The sequence below is a fragment of the Nipponia nippon genome, unplaced genomic scaffold (assembly GCF_047370975.1).
Source record: "Nipponia nippon isolate SJK-2023a ecotype South Korea unplaced genomic scaffold, ASM4737097v1 scaffold_2, whole genome shotgun sequence".
NCBI classification, from domain to species: Eukaryota; Metazoa; Chordata; class Aves; order Pelecaniformes; family Threskiornithidae; genus Nipponia; species Nipponia nippon.
Window position 1 is genome coordinate 65,695,199 of NW_028262336.1, and position 25,028 is coordinate 65,720,226.

A 25,028-nucleotide genomic window follows, 5' to 3' on the forward strand; every position below is an offset into this window, starting at 1 on the left:
TAAACTCCAATTGCAAAGCCCAAGGACAAAGTCTCTCATACTCTACAGAATAATGAGACTCCTAAGCACAGTCATGTTGCATACAAACATGGACTTTCATCACCCTCTTGCATGCTCATCTGTTAAACCAGCTCTCTGCCTGCTCTCAAGGTGCTACTTGGCTTGACAAGGACGTATATACACCACCAGCTAGTAAAACCCTGCTACTGCCACCACTGCCAGAGGAAGGTCCTCCCCTCAGCCACCACACCACCTTATATAGTCCAGTCTGAGTTTCACGTCAGTCCTCAGGCTTCACTGAAGTAGAAGCATGAGTACGTAAATAGGATTTAGGTAAAACACCAAGGCCTGAGGTTGCCCCTTTGAAGAGGGATGTTTCACCCTGATGGAGCACAGGACAGGCTACCAGCAGGACAAGGGCTTCGAACAGGAATCCAGTGGGCAGAAGCAGCCAGGGAACAAACATTGCTGAACAAACATTGAAGTAAGCCCACTGAGGGTTTATACAGGTGGAGGAGACCATCAAGCTGGGGTCACTGACCCGCAGTCCTTCCTGCCCGCATTTACTGCTGACTGCAGCAATACCTTGCTGCTGTGCGGAGTTGTATTTCTAGTTTTTCAACCTGGTTTGCTCACATCACCTGTATATGAAACGAGCCAGTACCAGCTCAAACCCTAAGAGCAGCACGTGTCTGGTGAAGTTCAGTGTACCTCAGACAACAGGGGAGCATAACAGAGTGGAAGAGCCTTGGAAAGGCCTAGAGCACATGATGTACAATAACAGGCTGAGGGGTCTGGGTTTGCTCAGCTGGGGAGAGCTGGGGGATCTAACTGCAGTCTTCCACTGCCTAAATGGGGATTAAAGCAAAGACAGAGCCAACCATTTCCCAGAGGTACCCATAGAAAGAAGACAAGGCAGCAGTCAGAGGCTGCAACAAGGAAAATTCCAATTGGACATGAGAAATTTTAGCCATGAAGAGTGCTAAAGCACAAGAACAGGTTGCCCAGAGGCTAACAAAATCTCTGCCTCTGAAGTTTTTCAAAACTTGACTGCACCGGACCCTGCACAACCTGCTCTAACTTTGATGTTAGCCCTGCTTTGAGCATGGGGTTGGACCAGATCACTGTCATCTGTCCCTTCCATCGTAAATTTGTCCACGATTTCTGTAAGTAGGACTGAAGCTGAGGAGGTTTAAACAATGATCTACGGAGGAACACTACTCCACATACAAAAAAAAACATCAGAGTATGGAGCTTCTGCCTGGAAACCTTACAGCACAGATCATAGCATAGTACCTGAACAGCGTACGTGTGGGAAATCCCTGGTTGAGTTTGCCTCTTTCTAAGAAAATTAGTATCTTGGCATCTAACTTGCCATTTATGAACCTCTAGGCCAGGGAAAGTCTTTTAATCACTCCCCTCCATTCTCTACCTCCTCAGCAGCCTTGACATAAGGTAGGTGAAATCTGTCAGATGTATTTCTTTAGAGACATTCACTCTTTTTTCACTCTCAAATGAGATTTTTGTCTTCATATATTTGTAAGTTGATGGAAGAGAATAAATAAATAAAAAAAGAACAAAAAAGAAAGAATGTTTTATTTCAAATGCTGGTGTACATCAATATTGCACCTTACAGAAACACCTAGAATAAGTACACGTGCAAGGAGCTTTCCGAGCCCCAGCCATACGCAATCCAGAACATGATACAGAAAACAGTGAACATGCATATATTTTTTTTTCTGATGAGCAGAACAGAAGTGTTCAAATTAAACTAAAGTGAAGTACAATCCATATAAAGCAAAACCCCATTTTAATTAGCTGCTGTGACGTAAGCAGTCAATTTTGTGGAACATGCGGTTATTTAGCATCACATGTTGAATACCTACTTGTGTCTCAGCTTTTACCAAGCAAGCTTCCCTGCTCCCTTAATCTTCTAAATACATCTCCAGGGTAGAAGCCAAACAGCTCTAGTAACAACAGACTCCCTACTGAGCCAGCTGGCTGCAATATGAGGATTAACTGAAGTCCTGTCCTTCCCACTTTTCATCATGATTAGTGGAGGCTCATATTATGTCCAGGAGCCTCTGGTGGAAGCACTTGGGCAAACAGACAGGAACCAAAATGGCAATACAAAAATAACCAAACAAGCAAACAAAAGGCCCCACTGAGCAGCCATTTTGTTTGGGGAAAGCCCCTCATTGTACAAATTCAAAATAACATCATCAGCAGTCTGCATATACATGCTTAAAGCCAGGAACAAGACAAAAAGCAGCAGCACCATAACTTTAAGCAATCAGCTCTCAAAACAAGTTTAGCAGATGTGAATAAAGTTTCCATTACAGAAACTGCACCTTGTTAGCTAACAGAAGGATCAAGAGCCACACCGCTACAAATTTTGTCTCATGACCATTTTTACCCATCGTAAGAACCTGGAAAGTTTGGTATAGACACCATATTTGCCTTTCTTTGCACATCCTTCTCCCCAGCTAACAATTCCAGTAACGAAATAAGTATCCTTATATCTGGTTACATGGGGTCCTCCACTGTCTCCTTGACAAGCATCTTTTTGCTCTGTTTCATAACCAGCACAGAACATGTTTTCTGTTATCGCAAAGTTAGTGGATTGCTTGCAAGTGCTCCTATCAACATAGGGGACTTCAAGCACTTTCAGTTTTTTGGATAGCCGTCCACCTTCAAATTCACGCCCAAAGCCACTAACCATCCCAGATCTTTGGTTCATCAGAACTTCATTAGCAAAGTCTGCTTCGGGAAGGCATGCTGCGACAATGTACTCAGAAAACGTTATAGGTTCCTTCAGCTTTATTAAAGCTATGTCATTATCGTAAGTCTCGGCAATGTATTTGGAGTGAACAAGTATTCTGTCCACGGTATGCATCGTTTCAGAGTGTTCTTTCTTTTCTCTGTCCACTTCACCTGTACAAGATTATTAAAAGGGTCATTAATATGGAGATAGTATAAGAAATTAAGAACAACCTTGATAAAGGAGGAGAGTAGTACACCCATTGCTAACACTTTGCCTAAACCCTTATACCATACAAGTAAACTGCAAAAATGTACTGCAATATTTATTAGCAGCACCTGGATCAGCTTCAGTTCCGGGCTTTTGTCTATGGAGATTTTTGTACCAGTTTACATAAAGCCATAAACCGATTCAGCTAAACTAATGCAACTTTGGGTGGAAGCTCTTACAGGAGCTTGAGCCTGGCTTATCTCAGGGAAGAGAAACTGGTCTGGATCAAGGCTATATTAGGGCAAATATAAAGTTGTGGTGATCTAATATCTTGCCTCAGAAGTGAAGCAGTCATAATTTGACTTCGCTTCTTCTTCCTCTAGTCAATGTGTCATAGCTTTCCTGGGTGTTCCTGCAGAAACAACTCTGTATGCTTCAGATGTGCCAGGAATGATAAGCTTTCTGAAGAAGCACTACTCTGATGAACACAATGCTAGCCCATGCTTCTAGAACATTTGTTCTTCATCACTTCCAACTAGCTGGCAAAGAAGAAAGGGATGCACTATTATCACCTTCCACATCAGCTGCCCCTGTTCTTACAAAGCAGGACTCCCACAATAACGAGAAATTATAAAAAGCAAAACAGCAACAAAAAAGTAACAAACCATAAAAAATAAAGTATTATGAGTACATCTCACATGAGATTTAGAGCACAGAGGATTAGCCTGCAACATACGCTCAAACATCACAGGAGTAAAATAAACATCACTTACCAACAACAACTTTGATTTCTTTAGATTGGTTCATGCAATGAGCTGCAGTAAGTATAAAATTTTCATTCAAAATAGTTCCACCACAAAACTCTTCCCCTGCCTCATTTAACAGAACAGCCTGTGAAAGAAAACAGGTAAGTGCAGAATTAAGAACAGTTTAACGTCAATGAGCTATAACCAGGTAATTGATTTCTCTGCACACTACATGTATGCTTATTACTGCAACACATACTACCCTGCAGGTCTCTCCTAATATTGCATTCACACACGCGTATGCTACAGATCGGCATGTACTGCTACAGAGTCTCAATTGTTTTTAGGTGAAGTAGATGTTTGGTTTCCATGTTACCTCACTCACAGTGCTCAGTAACATCTTTCAGGAACAAGACACTGACTGACTGAGCAGGGAGAGTACAGCCCCCAAATCACCCCATCCCTTGGGCTTACTACCCCAAAGAATTCCTCTCCAAGTTCTGTTCCTGTTTGACCCCCCCTTAGTGTCCCGAATACAGGAACTCATTTTGGCTGGTCCAAACTCAAGAGGAAAACTTAGATATGAAAGCGTATTTGTGAAGCAAATGTATGCTATATCTGACATGCTCTCAGGTATACTACCTAAATGGACCGCTATCAGGCAGAAACGGAATATAAACTGCAAAAGTGACGCTGGTCGGCTGGCATGACTCAAAAGCCCTCTCTGGTGACAGGTTAAGCAGCACCATCTAGAATTGCACAAAGCCTTTCATTTTGAAATTTATGGCTGCAGTTTGCAGAACAGCACATCTAAGTGCCTAGGGTCACGCAACTCGGCTACCTCCGGCTACAAACGGCGTACTCCATGGGTAACATTCAGAAGGCAAGCAGATTAAATGAACAATCGCACACCTTCCCTCAGAAACACGTCCCGCTTACACGCAGAGCACAAACACCAGACTTACCTGCCATGGACATTCACCAAGAAGACACTCATCACCACCTACTATCCTGGTATTGACATACTGAGTCTTGCTACTCGTCTCATTGCGAGGACGGGGGGTTGGGCTTTCTGTGGTAGTCACAATGTCCTCCTCCAAACTTGTTGCATTTGTAGGAGGGACATCTTGATCACTAGTTACGTTGGTATTATCGGTGGGTAAAATAACTGACCTTTTTTTTCTTTTCACAAAGACTTTTCCACAAGGATACTTTACTGTAAAGACAAGAACATTAAAATTAGAGAAGGACAGAAACACCAGCACAAGAGGAAACTCCTTGACAACACCATCTCACAATAAATCAGTTAATGCAGCTGTACTATTTTCAGAACACTAGCAAAACCCTGGCAGATGCAACAAAGGAGGAAGACTGGATGGTTTGAAAAATGAAAACCATTTTGTAATCCTAAAACTTGTCCATAGGTTCAGTCTCCGGACAGTGTTTTCAAAGTATTTAAAACATCATCTTCAATTGTTTACATTGCTATATTCATGCAGTTGCTCTTACTAAAACCATCTTAATTAGGAAACTAAGTGTTTTATTTTAGGAATAATATGGCTCATGACAGCAATTTCTTATTAGTTACAAAGGATATAAAAATCATCATCATGAGTATATTGTTGACTTATCCATCCCGCCAGTTTTCTTGAAATACAACAAAAAGGCACAAATGTAAATAGCATTAATCCTAATTATTTAATGTCATCAGTTACTATTTGATTAGGTTAACTGAAATCTAAAGTAGAAAAGTTTTGGCAAGCTGCTATTTTATATGGAGTGTAAGTTTTTAAGTAAATAAGATATAACTCCAATCGCTTTTCTCCTGTGAAGAGCGGAGTTCAGTCAGGTAATGCTGTGAGAAGCACCCTGCAAAGGGTTCCAAATCAGCTAGATTTTGATAAGTCCATCACATCACCTCACACATGGAAGGCTTTGGAAATACAAATCAGCTGGCCTCAGTGTTAAATCTATGTCATGTAGAATACTGATGGTTCAAAGACATTCTTTAACTGTGAAACAGGTCTTGCCACCATTAGTGGTGAGCTATTAGTTTATTACGTGGCTTCATACCTGATGAAACACAGCGTTTGCCATCCTCTGCTAGAACATACCCTTTTGCACAAGAACACAAAACATCCTTCTGTACGCTTTTTTTGATGCTGCAGAACTGCTCACAGTCACCATTGTTTATTTTGCAGTACTTTGGTATGACTATAAAAGAGATAAGTTTGGAGAAAAACTGTAAATAAACAGTGACTTCACAGGAGATCTTGGAAGTTCACCAAATTAAACCGCACTCTTTAAACAGCACTCCACCTGTAAAACACCTGAAGCACATCTTAGTAACAACACCAGTGGCTAACAAAGCAGTCGCATGCACCGCGTGAAACATGCTTGCCAAGTCTAAGTGGGCCCGGTGGCCATGTCATGGCGAGCTTAAAAACGCAGAGACAAAAGGACAGTGGAAGAATGGATAAAACACTATCAGAGAAGTCAGATATTGGTAAATCCTTGCACGATTCCTCCCTCCTGCCTTAAAAAACTCAACTCCTCATCACTGCCCTCAGTCCTGTGTCTGAACTTCATTTCCACACCTGTTTACTCTGGGTGCACCACTCTTACTTCTGGGCTACCGATACATGCCCCAATGACATCATTAGGGTAGTAGCTGTATGTCACAGAAGTGAGACTGAGGAAGGATTTATATGCAAAAAATGATTCCTTGCAAGGCTGAGGAGTCTGCATTGTCTACAGAAATCTGCTGTCTTTGGTTCTTCACTGCTGTGAGCTGAGCAGGGAGGCTGTACTTCTGTACTTGGAGTAAAGGCTCTTTGATATCAGTTATAAGAATCCTATGCTTCTTAGTTGTATCATCATGTTTTGGGGATTCAACCCCATGTAAAGAGGTACTATCATAATTAAGAGGGCCTTCTTTGGAGTAAGTGTAACTTCAGAGCATTCACAGTTGGACGGGGCTCTGAGCAACCTGATCTAGATGAAGATGTCCCTGCTCATTGCAGACTAGATGACCTTTAAACTAGACTAGGTGGACTAGATGACCTTTAAAGGTCCTTTCCAACCCAAACAATTCTAGGATTCTAACACTACCCAGCTGTAGAGCGACCAGGGCTTTGTGTTTCTGGCACTGTCCTCCAACTCATTGTTGACTGCCATCCTATTCTATGCATTTTTCCAAGAGGCAAATAATGCTCCTTAAGAAAGGGTTAACTCTCTATGTTTCAGTTCCCTGGGAAATTCACTGCCACAGTTCTCTAAAGCAGAAACCTACCAAATTCACAGTTCTTGCCTTGATAACCATCCAAGCATGAGCAAGTGTAGGAACCAATTCCATCTTTACAATGTCCACCATAGTGACAAGGATTTGAGCTGCACTGGTCCCCATCTACAAAAACAAACCAAAAAAACAAATTACTGTAAGAGCGCAAGCATTTTCAGTGAACTCTGAAGGGGTATTAGTGTAATAAGCAATCTTTCATCTTTCCTTTTAAAAAGTATGCCCTGTGAGTTGCCACATTCCAGATGGAACAAGGAGTATAAATGCAATCATTCCATATCAGCGATGATTCATACACATATCCTCAGTTTTGCAATCTGTTTTTGGTGGCTACCGTATGACAGCACATACACAAGCCTTTTTTTGTAGGAAGATAAAGTAATACTTCATGGTCAGAGTAAATACATCATTTACAGCGAAGGGTGTAAAAGCAGACAGGACATTTCTACACTGCAACTGCTGTCTGAAGCTATGAACCTTTTGGCCTCTTGCACTTCCCTACAATTTCCACATAATAATGACAACTCAACTTTTATTTCTTTAAAGGTCATCTCATCCCTTGTGCATGTCTTTTGCCTGCAGTGCTGTTCATTTAAAGGAACAAACACCAGCATATTAATCAGAAGATTAAAAAACTCAAAAAAAAAAAATGCTTTAAAAGCCCTGCTAAATCCACCTGTGCAGGCCAAATTCCTGCTTTGTGCTGCTTACAGTACCAAAATTGTCCCGTTGTATCCACTGAGGTATGAGCTTGAGCTTCAAAAAATTAGCTCTTATCTCACGCTCCCCACATCTATGCTGGGATCTCCCACATTTGAAATGTAGTTCTGCAGCCTTTCTTTCCTTCCGTGACCTGGGCAAAACTGGCTGACCTGACTCCAGGGCCCCAGCCACATGTACCTCATAAGCTCAGCTACACGTAGGACAGTGAGGCTGCACCGCGTTTGGAGACGTGTTCCACGTAGCAGCCCTTTCTCCCACCCCTGCAAAGGTATCTCGCTCCGGCACTGGTGCTTGTGGCCATGGTCTCTCCCATCTAGGAACTTGCTGTAACAAATGCATTGCCCCACCACATGACATTGCTGGGCTTTTCTGCACTGGTCGATAAGAAAAGCAGGATATCCGGAGAAGTGGCACTTGCTTAATAATAATTTGTTGCTTTAGATACACGCTCTTCAAATTTCCGTGTTTACCACCTGTTCTGCCCCTATTTGGAGCAGCTGGAAGAACGGCAACGCCCACAGAGAAGACAAGATGCAAGAAGCTGCTCATCCTAAGGATCCAGCTTGCCACCTGCATGGCGGCTCTGGCCTGTGACCTCATCTGCTGCAGCTTTATCTGTCACAGGGAACATCTGCCAGGCTTTGTGTACTGCCCCCATGCCTCAACACCCCTTCTGTACCCGCACTGGCCAAAACCAACAGTGCTCCAAATCCTGCGTCTGCGTGGTCCACCACAGAGGCATTGAAGACTGATGACCATCCTCAACAGAGGAAAGGCAAGACCACCTTTAACCAAAAGAAAAACAGACTCGAGGCCTGCAGCACAGCTCCTGGTGTCTGCCTCCTCTGCAGTGCCAGAGCACTCCCTTCTGTAGTGGTCTTAGCTAAGCAGTCATCCTACTGTTAGAAACCCTACTTCTTTAGTTTTTTCCTACACTGTAGTTGCTGCTGTGGTAATGAGTTCTGTATCAATATTGCACAAAAGCATTGCAGAATCCCCTACTAAAAAAGGAAGCAAGAATGAATTGTTCTAGTAACTTGGCTGAGGGTAGCTGTCTTTTTCAATACTTCTGAATACCAATAAAGCATGCGTGGACTGTGGTTTAGAATGTATGAAACTGGCATTTCTGCTAAGAGCACTGGCACTGATGTTCTGCTGCTTGTATTCTCATGAGAAAATGGTTTCAAATTTTCCACTCCTGTTCACTGCAACACTGACGCAGGCTTTGCTTGAAATTTCAGCCTGTAGGTTGCAGAGATCATCCCCTGCTTAGAGGATTGTGAAAGCCTGCATCTTCTTCGTGGCAACTGTCTTCAATTTTCTGCAGACTCCAAGAGACAAAGCTGAGCTGTCTTTGGTCAACATTTTTGAGGTACTGCTTCTAACACGCAAGCTAGACACATGCTTTCAGGAGAACACATTAACGAACACTAGTACATTAGAAATCTGTCCCTGCATAGTGATTACGAACACTAGAACCCTAATAAATACAACTCAGTTCTTCAGAAAAAAACAGAAAAGACTGATGGGTAGTATCTGCTAATCTACTGGCATGTCTTCCTTGAATGCCAAACAGTTCTGCAGAAAACATATCCCACAAAACGCCCTACGATACAGGAATCAACAACACTCTGGCATGGAAGGTGACATGAAACTGGCAAGCGACTGTGCAATACAGTTGGCTATGGCATTTAAGTGCCATCCTCACCTATGACTCTCTGTATCTTGAATTCCCCCATCCAGGGCTGCCCCTCTGGAGGACAACTGACCAGCAGAGTCACACACCCAGTTTCTGCCTCTCACTGTCCTCTGTGTGCAAAGGGCCACTATTCTTTTTTTGAGAGGACAAAGATCATCCCAGCAATTGGAGGCAGCTGAACCTTGCCTTCAAATGAAGCGACTGGGTTCAAGCAACAGCAAGGCAGTAAATCAGATTCCTTCTTCAAAGGAAACACAAAGTGAGGGTGTCCCACAGTGGAAAGAGAGGAAGCAAGGGAGGAAGAAGTGGTTACTTAAGAGGTGCATCCTTTTTAACCTTGCAATAAGGAAGCTTAATTCTCTAAACAAATGCAGAGTGTTTCTTACCTACATAGATGTTCCAGAATTCCTCCTATAGGTAGGTGTGGGAAAAGGGGAATAAAAGGAGACAAAAAGAGTTAGATGAGAATTACTGAATTCTTCAGAAGAATATTAGAGCTTTCATACAGAGGATACTTGCAGCTAACAATTGTTAAAATAAATATTTAAGTTACAAGCACATACAGTGCCTTGCAGCCTGCTATTACCATTTAATAAATTAAAACCATATGATCCATCATAGTGCCCAGGTCTACAGAAACAAGTCTCATGCATTTTTCAGAAATATCTAAAACTGTTTAAAGATTTCCTAATGTGACTGACTCAGCATAAGGCACTTGATTTCTTGCATAACTGTATCTTTCCATCAGTTTTGACTGAATTTACTTACATTCCTGTAATGCCAAATTCTCAGTCTCCATCCCCCCCGCCCCGTAGCCCCATCAATCAGGACCTCAGAAATCCTGAGATTTAAAAATATTTTGTCCTATTTGTGTTCTTCTTTCCCTCTGCACTGAGGACTCCAGGCATGCTGTCTGTACAAGACAGTCCTTTTCAAGGACAGCTGGTCACCAGGCAGAACAGGCTGTGCTGGTTCTGCTATAGATCAGCCAACCTTTATGCTCTGAAGCACCCTGGTGATGCACCCATGACTCCCCACCCAGGCCATCTCAGGGCCACTCCAAGAACATTCTGGCCGTCAAGTAATGCTAAAGTGAAATCAGTCTGGCCTTAACTCCAGTTTCAGGGGTGTTCTTAACAGCCACATAGCCACAGCCGATGTTCCCAATTCCCCTCCACCACCAAGTCACTTCAAGTTTTCAGATACCACCTTTTCTACTCACCCCAGTCCCCATAGTTGCCCCATCTCTTTAACTCTCCCTTGAGCTTGGGAACAGATGGCATTTCCGTCTAAAGTTAAGCAGCCATCAGGGTAGGGAAGGTGACACAAGGGTGACATATACAAACTTCATTCCATGTGGGCAATTTAACATTATGGCATATGAGAACTGTCCACGGTATACATTCTGTCAATTCAGCCACCGAAAAAGAGAGCTACAAAATGATAAGCACTGCAAAGCTGCTTGAGGTGAGTTCGGCAACATTCTCCCATGAAGTTCCATGTCAGCATTTACCTTCTCAGCCTTCCCGTGGACTCTCCACCTAAGAACTCTTGAACATAGTCATGACACTCAGCTATGCCACCCAGATAGGGTGGACGTATTTCTAACACAGGTAGTATCAAATCATTTAGAGGTCAAATACCTCACAATGGCAATTAAACAGATCAGAACAGGTAAAAGAATGGAGGCTTTAACATGGGCTGGCCTTGCAAGACCTAAATTAAGTCTGTTATTGTATGCTTATGCCTTAGCAATTCCAGCCACAGTCAAAACCACTATTTATTCTTTGTGTTAAATGACTGAGAGCAACTTGTAAGTTCTGATGACCAGCTCAAAAAACCTTAATACTATTTTATAAATGTGAAATATATAGATTTATGTTTCATATTAGTTCATCCTTACAGTTTTCTCCTGGTCTTCAAAGGCTTCTCTTGCTTCTTCTTTTGAGCAGCGCTCCTCATTGCATTCTCTTTCAATATTCCCTTTCCTCATTTCCTCCAAAAAAGAGTTAGCACGCTTCGTTCTTTCCAAGAACTTGTCGGCATTTTCTTTCTTGATGAATACTAGACAATAGAGAAAATGATACAGGTGGCAAGTAACATTTGGTGGTGGTAAAGAGCCATTAGAAATAAGAGAAGTGGAAACAAAACCAAAACAGACCCTCTCACCACTCTACCCGTCAGCAACATCACCTGTGAGGTCAGTCTTCACAGACTGATACATCTCAGGATCTCCCCTCTGAGTCTCTCTCTGAGAATCACTGACTCCGGGACAAACTGTAGGTGCCAAAAATTCCCTCCTACTGTTTTTAGTCTTGAAAACAAGAACAGTCAGGTTGCTGCTGAGGGCTTATGCTCCTGCTGAAGACTCCAGTCTTGATCAGAATGACTTTCCCTGAAGGCCAGGGAGACTGCATTCCTTGATTTGGTTTTAGAGCTGACAACCAGGCAACACCACCAGCTGCTTCAGGGGTTTGTGGTGCAGAAACTAAATGCCACACGAACTCAAGATGCAGTAACGTATCTACGGACAGGTGGGAAAAGCTGTTTCACAGTCCAGCCCATGTATGAGCTCTACTGTCTTTCACCACTCCAAATCCCACTGTGCCGCCCTGGGGTCTTCCTTCCCTCGTAACAACACTTCCCAATTGCCTGTAGAGATGTTCCTGCCTTACTGATGTGTGTGCAGGTAGAGCTAAGGTAGAGCATTCTAAGATTTAATGAAGAGCAGAAGTTAAGCCTGAGCTCAGTTTGCTGGGTTGTTTTCTTTTATAAAAGCTTGGTGTCACAGAAGCGCGAGACCTGCTGCCTTCAAGTTCAAGATGCAGGTAGCTGTTGATTTAAACTGAAGGGTCAGAGGCATTAAACTCAGCTCAGCCACTTGGCTGTGTGACCAATAGCGTTACTCTCCAGTGACTTGTGCACACATTACCAGATAGGAAAAACGGAAACAACACTGGAGTAAACAAATTGCCAATTACCCTGTAAAAAGCATACACTGTAGGAAAGTTTGCAGAGTCTGGAAGCTGGCATTTAATTATGTTGTGAAAACCTGGCATTTAAAGAGAAAAAACACTTTCCAATCACAGACTGGAGTGTGGAAGACAGTGCTGCAGATGGGACTTCAAGGCCAATGGCTCACACTCGGTGGGCAGCTTGCACATACCTTCTGGAGCATTCTTCATGCAGCTCAATTGGGCAATAAATAAACCAGCCGATAGTAATCATATACTCTAATATCCTCTAAGCAAACACAGTGGGGGCTTACTCTGCTTTCACTGAAATTGGTGTATATCAGCAACAGGGAGCCAAATTCTGCCAGTGCTATTTACATTAATTGATCTCATAGAGCCCATGAGAGCTCTGGAGCCCCGTTTATTCTGAAAGGCGTACAGAAAGTGCTTGTAACTTGTAGCTCAGCAACTGTTAGTTCATTCACCCACTATCCCGTTTGCCCTTAAATCCCTCTCTGCAGCGACAGGAAAGTGACAGGACGCAGCCGGTGGGCTTATCGCCTCCGTATTCCTTTGCCTCCACATCACCCACGTAAGAGGATGTTTTTGTAAACTTGAACTAGCCGCCTAGTCTTCTGAGGCTGGTTGTTCTCTTTCCCAAGCTTTCCATCACGCTCCCTTCTTCGGAGACATCAAGGAGCAACAGACGTTGGTCAACTGAAGTAGGACGTTCCAGAAACGCACAGAGGACCTGATTTTAAAGCCTAAGCAGGCTGACTCACCGAAGGAAAAGTTAACGACTTTTGAAAAGCCACTGGCTGATGCTGCTCTGGACTTTGGTGTTGACCCTAGCGGCACAAACAGCGGGCGGCGGGACGGGACGTGCTCCCCCTCTGCACCTCAGCCCCTCCACGGCCAAGTGCACCCAACCGAGCCCCGTCCAGCCTTCCCCTCACGGACAGGAGCACCACGGGGAGGGCCAGCAACCCCATTTCATGGCGGGGGGGGGGGGGGGGGGGGGGCGGATGGGAAGGCACAGCAGCCTGAGAAAGCCCAGGCGAGGCGGCAGCGGGACACGGCGCCCCTGGGGCTCAAGCACCCCGAGGTGCCCGCCGGCAGCTCCCTGCCCCCGAGAGGGAGCTCGCCCGCCTTTCAGCGGGGCGCGGCACAGGTGAAGACGAGCTTTCTGCCCGCTTGCAAACCGAGCCCGCCCGGGGCAGACGAGCCCCGGGGTGCCCGCTGCCAGCCCCCGCCGCTTCCGAAGGGCCGCGGCTGCCGCCGAGGGCAGGGGCCGGCAGGGCCCCCTCGCTGGGCGGGGAGCGGAGGGCTGTCCCCCTCAGGCACCGAGGGCTGCCACCCCCGGCCCGCACCGCCTCCCGCGTTCCCCCGGCAGCCCCCGAAGGCTGTGAGGAGGGGGAGCCCCCCCAGAAAGAAAAAAAATGGAAAAGGTGCCGCCTTACCGCCTCCTTCAGCCCGGAGCTCGCCCGCCAGCACCGCGCAGAGCAGGAGGAGCAGCAGGCGCCCGGCCATGGTGGCGCGGAGCCCCCCGCTGCTGCCGGCCCTGCGGGGCCGCGCCGCCGCCGTACGGCGGGACGGGACGGGACGGACAGAGGGACGGACGGACGGGACGGGAGCCGAAGCCTTCACCCCCCAGGGCGGGGAGAGACTGAAGCGGCGTTGCTTCACCCTGCCCAGAAATAGCGGAAGCGGCGGGGAAGGGGGAAAGCCGCCGCGGGATCTCTCAGCCGGGGGCAGCCCGATGATGAGGCTCTTCTCTCTTTTTTTTTTTTAAACCCAAGGAAACCGGCTTTTTTTTTTAAATTGTACCTGTTACTTGCGGGGGAGGGGAAGTGAATCGTCCCTTTAATAAGCAGGCGCCGGCCCGGCCCGGCGCTGGCAGGTGTGAGGCCCAGCCGGGGCGAAGCCGGGTTCCCGCCCCAAAACACCCGCCGCCCTTGGCAGCTCCCGCCCGCCTTTCCCACATGCCGGCACCGTAACCTGCTGGCTCCCCGCTTTCGACACCCAGGGCATGGTGACCTTGGCCTGGCGCCTGCCCGGAGCTGGCCTCCATCTCCCCTTTTTTGGGGGGTTCCCCTGGGTTGTGCCCGGTGAGGTCTCTGTGCGCTTTGGGGCTTCCAGAGCCTGCCGTCGGGTCTCCTCCATCTTCCCTTGTTTAAACAGGCTGTTATATTCAAAATAGACCTAAACCCCAGCTGTGTTCTGAAAAAAGTCACTCTGTGCGGCCACTAGTACTGGTTGTTTTCTTTCAGCATTTTACCCTTTTTCTGCAAGATTATGATTTGTTCGTAAATGTCAATATTTACACTGGAATGTTACAGAGAAGAAATCATCCTATGGAGCGTGGAAAACGCAAAGCTGTTCTAGCTTGAGGGTGTCTGGAGGGATGATTTTGCAATTCTGAGTGCCTCATCTCAATGAAAATGAGGTTTTATTCGCTGGTCGCTGCTCCTGGGCGCCGTCCGCCCTGGGAATAGATTCTGCTGGCTTATATGCTTTCCTTTTAGGAGTCATGAGAACCTCTGGGGTATGTTTTCATACTGTAAGACCTCTTGTTTCTCAGGTCTCTGGAATTTGCTTCTTTTCCCACGTCAGTTCACTACTTAAATGACTAGTATACCATTCTTCTATGTCAGGAAGCAGGTTATGGGATGTTCAGTATTGCATGGTATATGTACCATATAATGTCAATGTTTTCCCCTGAGTGTGGTCAATTGTAAGTGTCCCACTTGCTGATAAGCTTTTGTGATTGAGCTGATATTCAGCATGTTTTGAATTAATCCAAAGTTTAAGTTTTGCATAAGATACTTAAACTATTTTCTAATCTCCTGGTCAGTTTTATTTCCCTCACCTTCTCACTGTTTTCATGCTTAGATTAGAAGGTAATTTTTTAATGGTATAGTTGATGGTGTTTTCAGAGCTCTTCAGGCTCTACTATTTATGCGTTAAGGCTTTAGAGAATGGTCTTTGGCCAGTGTTTTGCAAATGGTCAGACAATTATCCTATTCCAGTTTTAGATCTCAGGACAGAGAGTACAATTTAGATTATACTGGACAGCAAATTAAACAAACATTCCCTTTGATTTGCCCTCTTCTGTATCAACAAGCATAATACCAAGGCAAAGATAAGATTAAATCAGTGGTATTCTTCACCACTCATAAATACAGGGTTAAATATTACACTTAGTAGCCTTACTGCAATAATGTTTGGTGCAAGAAGACTAAAATCAAGTTTTCATAGCAGACCTGTAAATGTGGAATTAACCTTTTCCCAGCTTTCTTGTCCTGGAGACTCTCTACAGTTCCTCCCCCTCAAATCTGCCTCTTGCCACTGCAACTGTTGGAGAAAGCTATTTTAACATAAGCTAAAAGAAACATTTTTTCTTATTTCTTCTGCTATTGCATCATTACATTACAGAACCCATGAGCATAGGAAGTTGTGAAAGCCAGAAGCATAGATGTGTTCCAAAGAGATTGCACACATTTGTGGACAACAGGTTCATTCATGACTATTCAACCTAATGCAACTTCTGGCTCAGGAAGTCTGAACATCACTGATATTACCAGAAGTTGAGAGGGTAGCCGGAGGAAGGACCGTGGTGTGCTTGACATGTTGCTGACAGTCTTTCTCTCAGCATCTAGCTCTGTCCCTTAGCAGAAAATGGATGCAGAATGAGAGGGACTCCAAGTCCGATTCATTATCGCCAGTCTGTGCTTGCTTGACAAGACACGCAAGTTTACAAACAATACCGATAGGGAAAGTTATTTTATATATTCAAGTAGGCATTAGGCTTGTTTCAAATCATTAATAGCGGTGTGGGAATCACATGTATCACCTATCTATCTAAGGAATGCTTCGGTAGGAAAATGCCACAGAGGGACTGAGGGGCAGCAACAGAATCTGGAAATGCTCTGCTTCAACATGATTAATCCATGTGCTTCTTCAACCAGTCAATGTATTTGGATACCCGTGTGTAAACCCCATAGCTGCCTTGAACAGCACAGCCCTTTCCCCAGCTGACAATCCCAGTCAGAAACCAGGTGTTCTTGTACTTTGTAGCATGAGGTCCACCACTGTCTCCCTTGCAGGAGTCCTTAACGCCGGTCAGGTCTCCTGCACAGAACATATTCTCTGTAATATTTAAATCGGTCTCCTTTTCACATTCTTGTGTCTTTACACGTGGCAAATCAACTTTCATCAGAACAGAAGAGGTGGCACCTCCATCTAGTAGGCGTCCCCACCCGCTCACTGTGGAGAACTTGATGGAGGAGAGTTCATACACTGCAAACCGTTTTTCAGGCAAACATATCGGCACCACGTAATCCGTGAGATTCACAGGTGTTTCCAGGCTCAGGAGGGCAATATCGTTATCGACTTGTCCATTCGTGTATCCTTCATGAGTGATTATTCTGGCAACTCCACTTTCTTGCTCAGTTTTCTCATCGTGATTTATTGCGTGTTCACCTGGAAAAGTTATTAATTGCAGGCCGTGTCAGGCAGCTCCTTGATTCCTCAGAAGTTTGAGGAGATAGGGGGTTTCTAGTCTGGCACCTCTTAAGGAAAATTCCCTTATACTACCAAAGCCTGCACGCGTTGTCTTTTACTCTGGTTTGTCAGGATGAAAAGCTGCCACCGCGACCGCAGCCTGATAACGTGAGGAGAGGAAGATACATACCCAGTCTCACCCGAAGCTGTTCAGGACGAGTGTACTCCAAACAGTGAGCTGCAGTGACCACCCACGCTGGGGAAAGCAGGGTACCGCCACACTTTTCTTTCTTATTCTGTATTATAAGAGCCTGCCAAGATAAAACAAGTTTATATGTCTTGCATCAAATGTGCACTTGACCTGAATCTCAGTAGTCAGGTTTTGTATTGCTTCTTTCTCTCACTTTATGTAACTGTGTTTGAGAATACAATGCTGATCGATTGTCTGCAGAATTTAGGAGGGAGGAGTCTTTCCATTGACATTTTCTCTATCTTGTAGTATGGACCCTGCCTATTATGGCCAAGACCATATCCCTGCAAGCTGCAGCTAAAGAAGTTCTTGCTGGCAGTAAGGTTAAGAACTAAGGGGTCAGGAGACAGAGGAAGCTGTATTACCACTCCACTCCTATGAAATCAGGCGCTCCAAAACAAGGCTAAGGTGCATGATTGAAACAGGTGGATCTGCTGGCTACGGATGAAGAAGGAATTTGGTTGTCCAGACCCGGCACTTTTTATGGATTTTTAACATAATAGATTTAAAATAATGAATTTAAGATAGTGGTTTTGTAAGGGTAAAAAAAAAAAAAAAGGCAATGAAAGATTTCTGAAGACTCACTTGCCATGGACATTCACCTGGAGGACAGATTAAACCACCTACTATTCTCCCCCGTGCAGTTGCATTTTTTTTTGCCAGCACTGGTATTTTTCCACATGGGTATTTCACTGAAAAAGAAAGAAAGAAAAAAAAAAGCCCCAAAGGGCAGGGAGTGTGATGTTATTGCACTGAATTCACAGCAAAATGTGTAAGGTCTTCAGTGAAGTTAGCTGAAAAACTGGTCTCTGGTCTGGGAGGATGGGTTCTCAAAAGTAATTTAAAGCAGCTCAGCAGTCTTTTTGTTTGGAAACAGCCAGAAATGCTTTTACAAATAGAGTACAGGCCCATACAGTGTCAATGACATATATTCACCTACCACGGGAGTTTGCAAACAATATACCTGCTTCAGATACATGTCAACACAATGAGGTAGGCTGCAGGCTGGAGAGCAGAAGTGACTCTGTCAAGCTTTGTAGTCTACATATTTTCAGCGACCCTGCTGACTGTAACTCGGCTGTACTAAGTGCACAGCATCCGGGGCATGGTGAGACACAGGCTTAAGCGTGGGACGTGGAGCTTGCTATCCCTTGTTTGGGTGGGCCCGAAGAGCTCCTAAGGGCAGACGCTATGTCTTCTGGTGTGCCTCCTGGCAGACTGTGCCTAGTTTGCTTGGGGCCAGAGCATCCTTGATTCTTCCAGACTGCACATCTCAGCCTAAGGTCCTTTTTCAGCCTAAGCAAGCATGTGAAGATGGGCAATAAGAGAATCAAATCTTGAGGACTGAACCTGCGGCTGAGCTGCAGTGCAGAGGAAGCCTTGGTGTTTTCAGTACGTCCTTCACCCAGCAGTTTTGCTTTCAAGAAGAAGACGGTCTACCTTTGGGGTTTTTTCTGTGCCATGTGGCTGTGCTGTAACTGAACACACCGTCCCTTACATCCAGCTGTCGCTCTGCAGTAACGCTGTGAGGACGAGTGCTCACCCTCCATCACTTTGGGAGCCAGGGCCCTGTAGTCTACGCTGAGCTGAATCCGACAGCCCCACGGATTTGTAATGGCCTGAACGTGCCGATTACATCACCTGATGCAAAGACAGCATCAGGCTTTTACAGGCACAGGCAAGGTATGGAGGAACAAGGCCGGGTCTTTGGTGGCAGCTGGTGGAAGGTCAGGACAGACGTAACACAAACCCATACCCTCTCACGCTGTATGCAGGGCAACGCAAGTTTGGGCGTTGGAAAGGGACATTGTGAGAGGTGCCAGAAGGACGGTGAAGGGACTGGCAGTCTGGCAGTTACACAGTTTTGTCTCTTTGCGACACGCGGTCAGTGCTATGGGTATTTTGGTCCCCAAGAAGCAAGCAGCAACAAATACATCTTCCTTGCAGGGGAAGACACGCTGAAAAGCCTGTGGGGGACATTGAATTTGTTGTCCTCAGCTTGTAACAAAAGCAACTTCCCCATCACGTGATGTCGCGGAATCTGCTAATAAGGGATAAGCACATTACTAGACATTGTTTTCTAATGAAATTGCTGTTGTTGAGAGCTGGGTTGTCATTATCAGTTCTCTGCATGAGTGCTCCATTGAGGTGTGTGTAGGGGGGCATCACCCCTCAGAATTACTTCGCATGCTCCCTGCAGCTCTGTCCATTATTTTCACATCCCCGGGGGTCTCTTTTTCCCCTCTAATAAAGTAATGGAAGTAGGCATCTGCAATAGAGTCAGGTGCCAGCTTATGTATTGGAAAAATAATTAACTTGTGCTATCCTAGTTCCAGTTGAAATTTATCTTGTTAGATGAGTAAGAGAAATATTTAGCCGCAGATGAGTAAGAGAAATATCTAGCTGTAGTGTCTTGGTAATGTACACCAAAAGTGTATTCGTCCTACCAAATAGGGGAAGAAAAAAAAAAAGAGGGGAAAAAAACCCAAATTTTCTTTGGTTTTAATAGGTCTCTTCCTTTCTTGACTCTTGTGCTGAAATAAATATGGTAATAAAATCCATAGTCACAAATTCAGATTGGAGATCCAACAGTAAAACAATGCTGCTCCAAAAATATTTTCCCAAAATATTTTACCTCTTTCCCTACCTTATTTTCCCAAAATACTTTACCTCTGGGGCCAGGAAGGAGGGGTCCAAAAGGCTCCCTGCTTGGTGCGCACTCTTCCCCAACTGCTTTTCTGGGGTGTCTAACTTCCACCAGAAGCCCAAACCTCCTGCTCTGGACTCTGCCCTTGAAGAAGAGGTGGGGAGCTGGGAGCTGAGGGTTTTACCTTGCGCCTCCTGATTGTACGCGCAAACTTTTCTTCCAGGGCTGGCTTAGACTTAGCATCAGGCTAGTAGTATCTTACCTTGGGGAACGCAGGACACGCCATCGCTTGCTAAAGCATAGTCGTCCGCACAGAAGCACGCGCGTTTTCCAGACGGCTCGTCAGCACAGTACTGTTCACAGCCACCGTTGTCGTAAATGCACTTCAGTTTGTCAGCCACGGCTAAAGTCAGAGAAGGGGTATTTAGGTTTCCAAATGTGGAGTTTGGTGCTTACCATGAGTCAACTGCAACTTGAAATGTTGACAGGGAAGCAAGGCAGCAAAGCAATTTTCTATGATTTATGTACAGCGACTGCGTGAAACACACCTTCCATTTGGCAAAAGCGAGGCAGACTAGGATCTCCAGGGATTAGGGAGGAAAAGTCTTATGTCTAAGGAACACACACCTAAAATTAAATCAGTCTGCATTTATACAGTATCTCTCTGAGCTGTCTGGAGGTGATGTAATTGTGTGGTAACCATCATAATATATGACTGAGAAATTATAGATTTTGCCATTTGGCAGAAGGATGCTGTGGGATGACCATCGCCACTGCCTGGTTAGACTTGATGAGTGCGTAGTCCTGGTTTGGGCTCAGCGTGTTCTGCGGGTATAAAAGTGTAACGCTCCGTACGCCGTGCCCGCTGAAGTCAGTGGGAAGACGTCATTAGCCGCTGGATCGCTCCCCTCGGGCTTTGTGCGATGCATATGCAGCGCAGTTCTCATTCACATACTGCACTGACCTTCTAAGTCAATGTAACTTCGGCACTTGGGTAGGAAAAAAAATTCCTCCTTTTCTCTCAGACCATGGAAAAAAGGCAATTTTTTTTTTTTACAAAGTCATCATGGGGTGATACTTATCTCGGTGCCTTGCAGTGCCTGACTGCCCGCTGGTTAGATCCATCACATGGCACCGCAGGCAGCGTGAGCAGTAGCTGTCACTGCTAGAATGATGCAGAATGATAATGATTGCTACTGTTTAGCTCAATGCCTTGCATTTGAATGAATAATGACATTTTTATTTTGTTAACCTATGCCAGAGCTGACCTTTTTCACAGCTTTTGCCCTCATATTCGACGGGACAGCGGCAGACGTAATCCTGAAACTGGTCGTCACAACTCCCGCCGTTCTGACAGGGGTTGGAGTCACACTGGTTAGGGTCTGTAAAAACATTCAGTGTCAGTCCGGCTCACGCGAAGAGCTGCAGCAGCCGGGAGCGTTTTCGCAGCTGCTAGAACATCCCGAACGATCATACCGGAATAGATGTGCCAGAATTCTTTCTGGAAGAAAAAGATGCGAGATTTAATTAAAGAAAAATTAACTCAGGTTAAGTCCTACAGCCGTTGTAGTCCAAGAGGGGTTACAGGCAGCCACAGTCATGCCCCTTTCCCTTTATAATTTATGAAAGTTGGTATCCATAAAATATTCTACATTATTTCCTACATTCTACATTATTTTTATATACCAATAGAGAAGGGCACTGTGTAACACGCACAAATAGGTTATCCATCGATAGCCTCCATAAAGCTGAGGTGGGATTGACTGAAATGGGTGTTGCAGAATACAATAATTTAAGGTGTTGCCAGGCCAGGAGTTACTGGGGGGCCGGGGAGACGACTTGGAGAGCATCGCCTTTCCCACCACCCCCCAGATCGGTACTGCCTGGGCTGGCCCATGCAGTATGCCCCCCTGCAACTTACTCCTGCTGCGCGTCCCCCTGTAAATATAAGAGACAGATGGAAACAGCAGGACACAAAGTGCTTTTTTTGCTCTCGTGGTTTAAAGTGTCAAAGCACCCCCTTGAGTAGGGGGAGCCCATCTGACAGTGAGCGCTCACCCAGCCCCGTGTTACTTACTGTCCTTTCATCGTCATGGTAAATCTCTCTTGCTTCCTCAAAGGAACAATTTTCCTCCATGCATTCTCGCTCTAGTGACCCCAGTTTTATCTCTTCGAAGAAGCTGTTGGCTCGTCTTTGCCTTTGCAAAACGCCGCTTGCCTCTTCCTGCTTTAGAAAGACTGAAAAACAGCGGCATGTTCTGTCGGTCGCACAGCTGCACTCGCCAGACAGAGGATGAGGGGGGACGGTTTCCCCTGAAAGCTTTTCTGCTTCCCAGGCTTTTTCTGAGACACGTTAGAAAAGAAAGGGGCAAATGGGAAAGAGCCTCCTTTCTCTGGCCTGCCCGCCAGGTAAAGTGGCAGCACATGAATTTTACAGAGCCCAGAGCTTAAGAGAAGACGGCATGTTACGCCAGTGTTGGACGTCAGTGACTCCCAGCATACCGTCACACGTCATATCGTAGGTCTCAACAGGCACAGCACAGTTCTTTTCAATTCTAGCAGCTGAAAAGCATGCATCGCTTCATCTAGCGCTGACGTACGTGGCGATACCCGATTTTCCTGTCCGCGCTACGGTAAGGCACTCGGTGACAGGTGGACCACAGTCACCCCTCACTCCCCAGCGCCCCGCTCCTCACCTGTGTTATCTCACACCCCTTCACCCTTTGGCCCTGCAGAAGGGATTTCCCCTGCCACTGGTCGACCACAATTTTAGAACTACTGCTTTAATATATTTATCTTTAGTTTTCTTCTGTAAAAAAGGCTACGTTAAGGTACGTAGGAAGGCTGGACAATGCTGTTTGCATTGCAGATGGCTCCTAGCTGCTGCCAGCACCACAGACCACAGCCACATGGGTCTTCTCCCTGTGTGTCTCTGCCGCGCTTTGGGAAGGCATTGAGTACGCAGGTTCAATAGCAGACGTGAGCAGAGCTCGCATCGTAGAGCTACATCGACTTCCAGCTGACAGAGGTATGCACTGAAAGAGCCGATAGCGTTGTCACCACACTGATCTGCTCCTCAGCTTCAGGATACAAGCATGTCATACCACTATGCCCTCCTGGTATAATTCAGGATAATGAAAAAGAAGTCCCAGTGCTGTGGTGTACTTTTGCTCCATGTACTACACAGAACAAGTCTCGAAATAATTAATTTTGCATTTTTTTCTCCTCCATGTCCGTAGGGGATTCTGGAGCTTCATGGCAACAACTTACATTTCAGCGCTCTTAACTATTTCCCCTGGGCTTGTGGGTATGTTTGGGGATTGAGGCTGATGTATATCGCCTGTCCAGGAGACTGTATGTCGCCTGCCTTTCCCACAGGACATTGTCCGCTATGTGACACCTGAGAGGGCAGGAGTTACCTCGTCGCTGCTGGAAGGGCCCTGAGGTGCTTGCTGAAGGACAAGACTCACGTGTGTCCTCACCGACATACACACAAACGTGAATCCTGAGAGGGTTTATTCCAGTCGGGTGAGGTGTCTTTAAACATTTGTGTCTAATCAGAACATTTGCTAAATGACATGCAAAATAGCGGTAATTCTCCCTATATTTCAAAGTTACTTGAAGGAATAAAATATTGTGTGGCGTGCATTGAATTTACGCCAGGGTGCTTCTTAAACATGTGCCCATTGTAGGAAAGTCAGCTGGGTTTTTCTGCCGTGATTCCAGAGTCAGGCTGTATGCATTTAATGTGGCTTCCTTTAAAGGCTTTTAATTAACCTGCCACTGCAGATACATGGCACATCTGTCAGTGCACAGCCACGGACTCTGACAGAGGAGCGTGCCTGGGGACATCCTCCCGCTTTAATGTCGGCGTTCTCCACTTATGTACATTGGAACGCTTGCGACTTTGCTACGTATTTTTCCAGCTTTGTTCACTGCAGTGTGGGAGACCCAGTCAATGCCTAACTGGGAGTCTGAAAGCACTGGGTCTGCTTTATTGATTTGGGATCTGATTTTCAGACACGCACGGGAGCCACCGAAGAGCTACCGCCTCGCTGCCCTCTACTGCTGCCGAAACAAGGTGGATCCTCACCCCTTTAATTTCTCATCAGCTGAATGACAGACTATTGATTCTTTGCTTTGAAAAATACCACAGTTCAATATGAAATAACAATAAATCCACGTTCCTTTTTTCACGTGGTGGGCGGACAGCTGATGGCTTGCCTGCTGTCTGGGCAGTGAGATCATAGATTCGCCGAGCAGCCTAGAGGTGCTTTTCCTTAGTTGGCAAAATAAGCGCGTGGATGCCATCACTGAAAGCAAACAAGAGCCTTAGAACAACTCACAGGCAAAACCAGAGGCAGGACAAACACGCAACAGCGCTCAAAACTTGCAATGAAAATTACGTCTGAGTAACAGGAGAGAGGTCCATTGCCGGTAAACATAATTACAGCCATATCCTACGACATACCTGCATCCAGAGAAAGCGGAATCAGTAGCAGAAAGCAGAGAAACAAAGCCATGCACTGCCTGGAAACCATGATGAACCCTGCGAGCCAGCGTCCTGGTAGTGTATTGACATTTCAGCAAGGACTGTTTGGCCAAAGAGCTCAGCTTCAAATGCTTGGAGCCAGAGGAGGGGCTGGCGAGTCATGGAAACAGAAAAAGATCCACGACAGCCCGGGGAGCTGAGTGGAAGGGCACAGGCAAATCCTGCAATGTGCCCTTTTCACGCAAGCGGGGAGCTTGGTTTTGAAGCGCGCTCTCCTGACCTGTGCAAAGGCTACGCTGATTGCGCAGGCTGCTACCCCGGGCCTTCATTTTGTATCTTTTTCTTGAGAAACATAAATGCCAGGACCCTGCATCTGTATGACTGGCACTAACTTGGCCACATAGCCCCGCATGCAGAGAGCAGCGACGTGATATTTATCTTGAATCGGCAGTCGAGATACGGCCTTTCAGTGCCTTGGAGTATGATCGAACCGCTGACATCTGTCCCTTCCCATTTTTCCATTACCAATTGAAACTCTCCGCTTCTGGCTGAATTTACTTGGAGACACTAATTAACCAGCAAGAAACACTCTACACCGTTTTTCTCCGTCTCTACTGCGGGACCCATGTGGCCTGCACAAGGTGTATCTGCTGGAAGAGGCGCTGAGCTGATCCGCGTTATATTTCATGAGTAAGGATAGGGGTTTGAGGGGCTAGTCTGCAGACAGCGTGTTATCCGGAACACA

General features: G+C 45.8%; 2 protein-coding genes across 2 annotated transcripts; both read right to left on the reverse strand.

The window, feature by feature from the left end:
• Positions 1-1,579: 1,579 nt before the first annotated feature.
• Positions 1,580-14,077, reverse strand: F10 (coagulation factor X). The gene is made up of 8 exons (XM_087758354.1): positions 13,852-14,077; positions 11,341-11,501; positions 9,824-9,848; positions 7,010-7,123; positions 5,791-5,931; positions 4,683-4,933; positions 3,745-3,862; positions 1,580-2,934 (listed from the first exon to the last, which is right to left on the reverse strand). The coding sequence occupies exons 1-8, from the start codon at positions 13,919-13,921 to the stop codon at positions 2,387-2,389; spliced, it is 1,428 nt and encodes a 475-aa protein (XP_087614480.1). The 5' UTR covers positions 13,922-14,077; the 3' UTR covers positions 1,580-2,386.
• Positions 14,078-15,958: 1,881 nt separating this feature from the next.
• Positions 15,959-24,332, reverse strand: F7 (coagulation factor VII). Its single transcript, XM_009472625.2, has 8 exons — positions 24,263-24,332; positions 21,869-22,029; positions 21,268-21,292; positions 21,060-21,173; positions 20,054-20,194; positions 17,730-17,836; positions 17,085-17,205; positions 15,959-16,873 (listed from the first exon to the last, which is right to left on the reverse strand). The coding sequence occupies exons 1-8, from the start codon at positions 24,330-24,332 to the stop codon at positions 16,335-16,337; spliced, it is 1,278 nt and encodes a 425-aa protein (XP_009470900.1). The 3' UTR covers positions 15,959-16,334.
• Between the last annotated feature and the right edge of the window lie 696 nt (positions 24,333-25,028).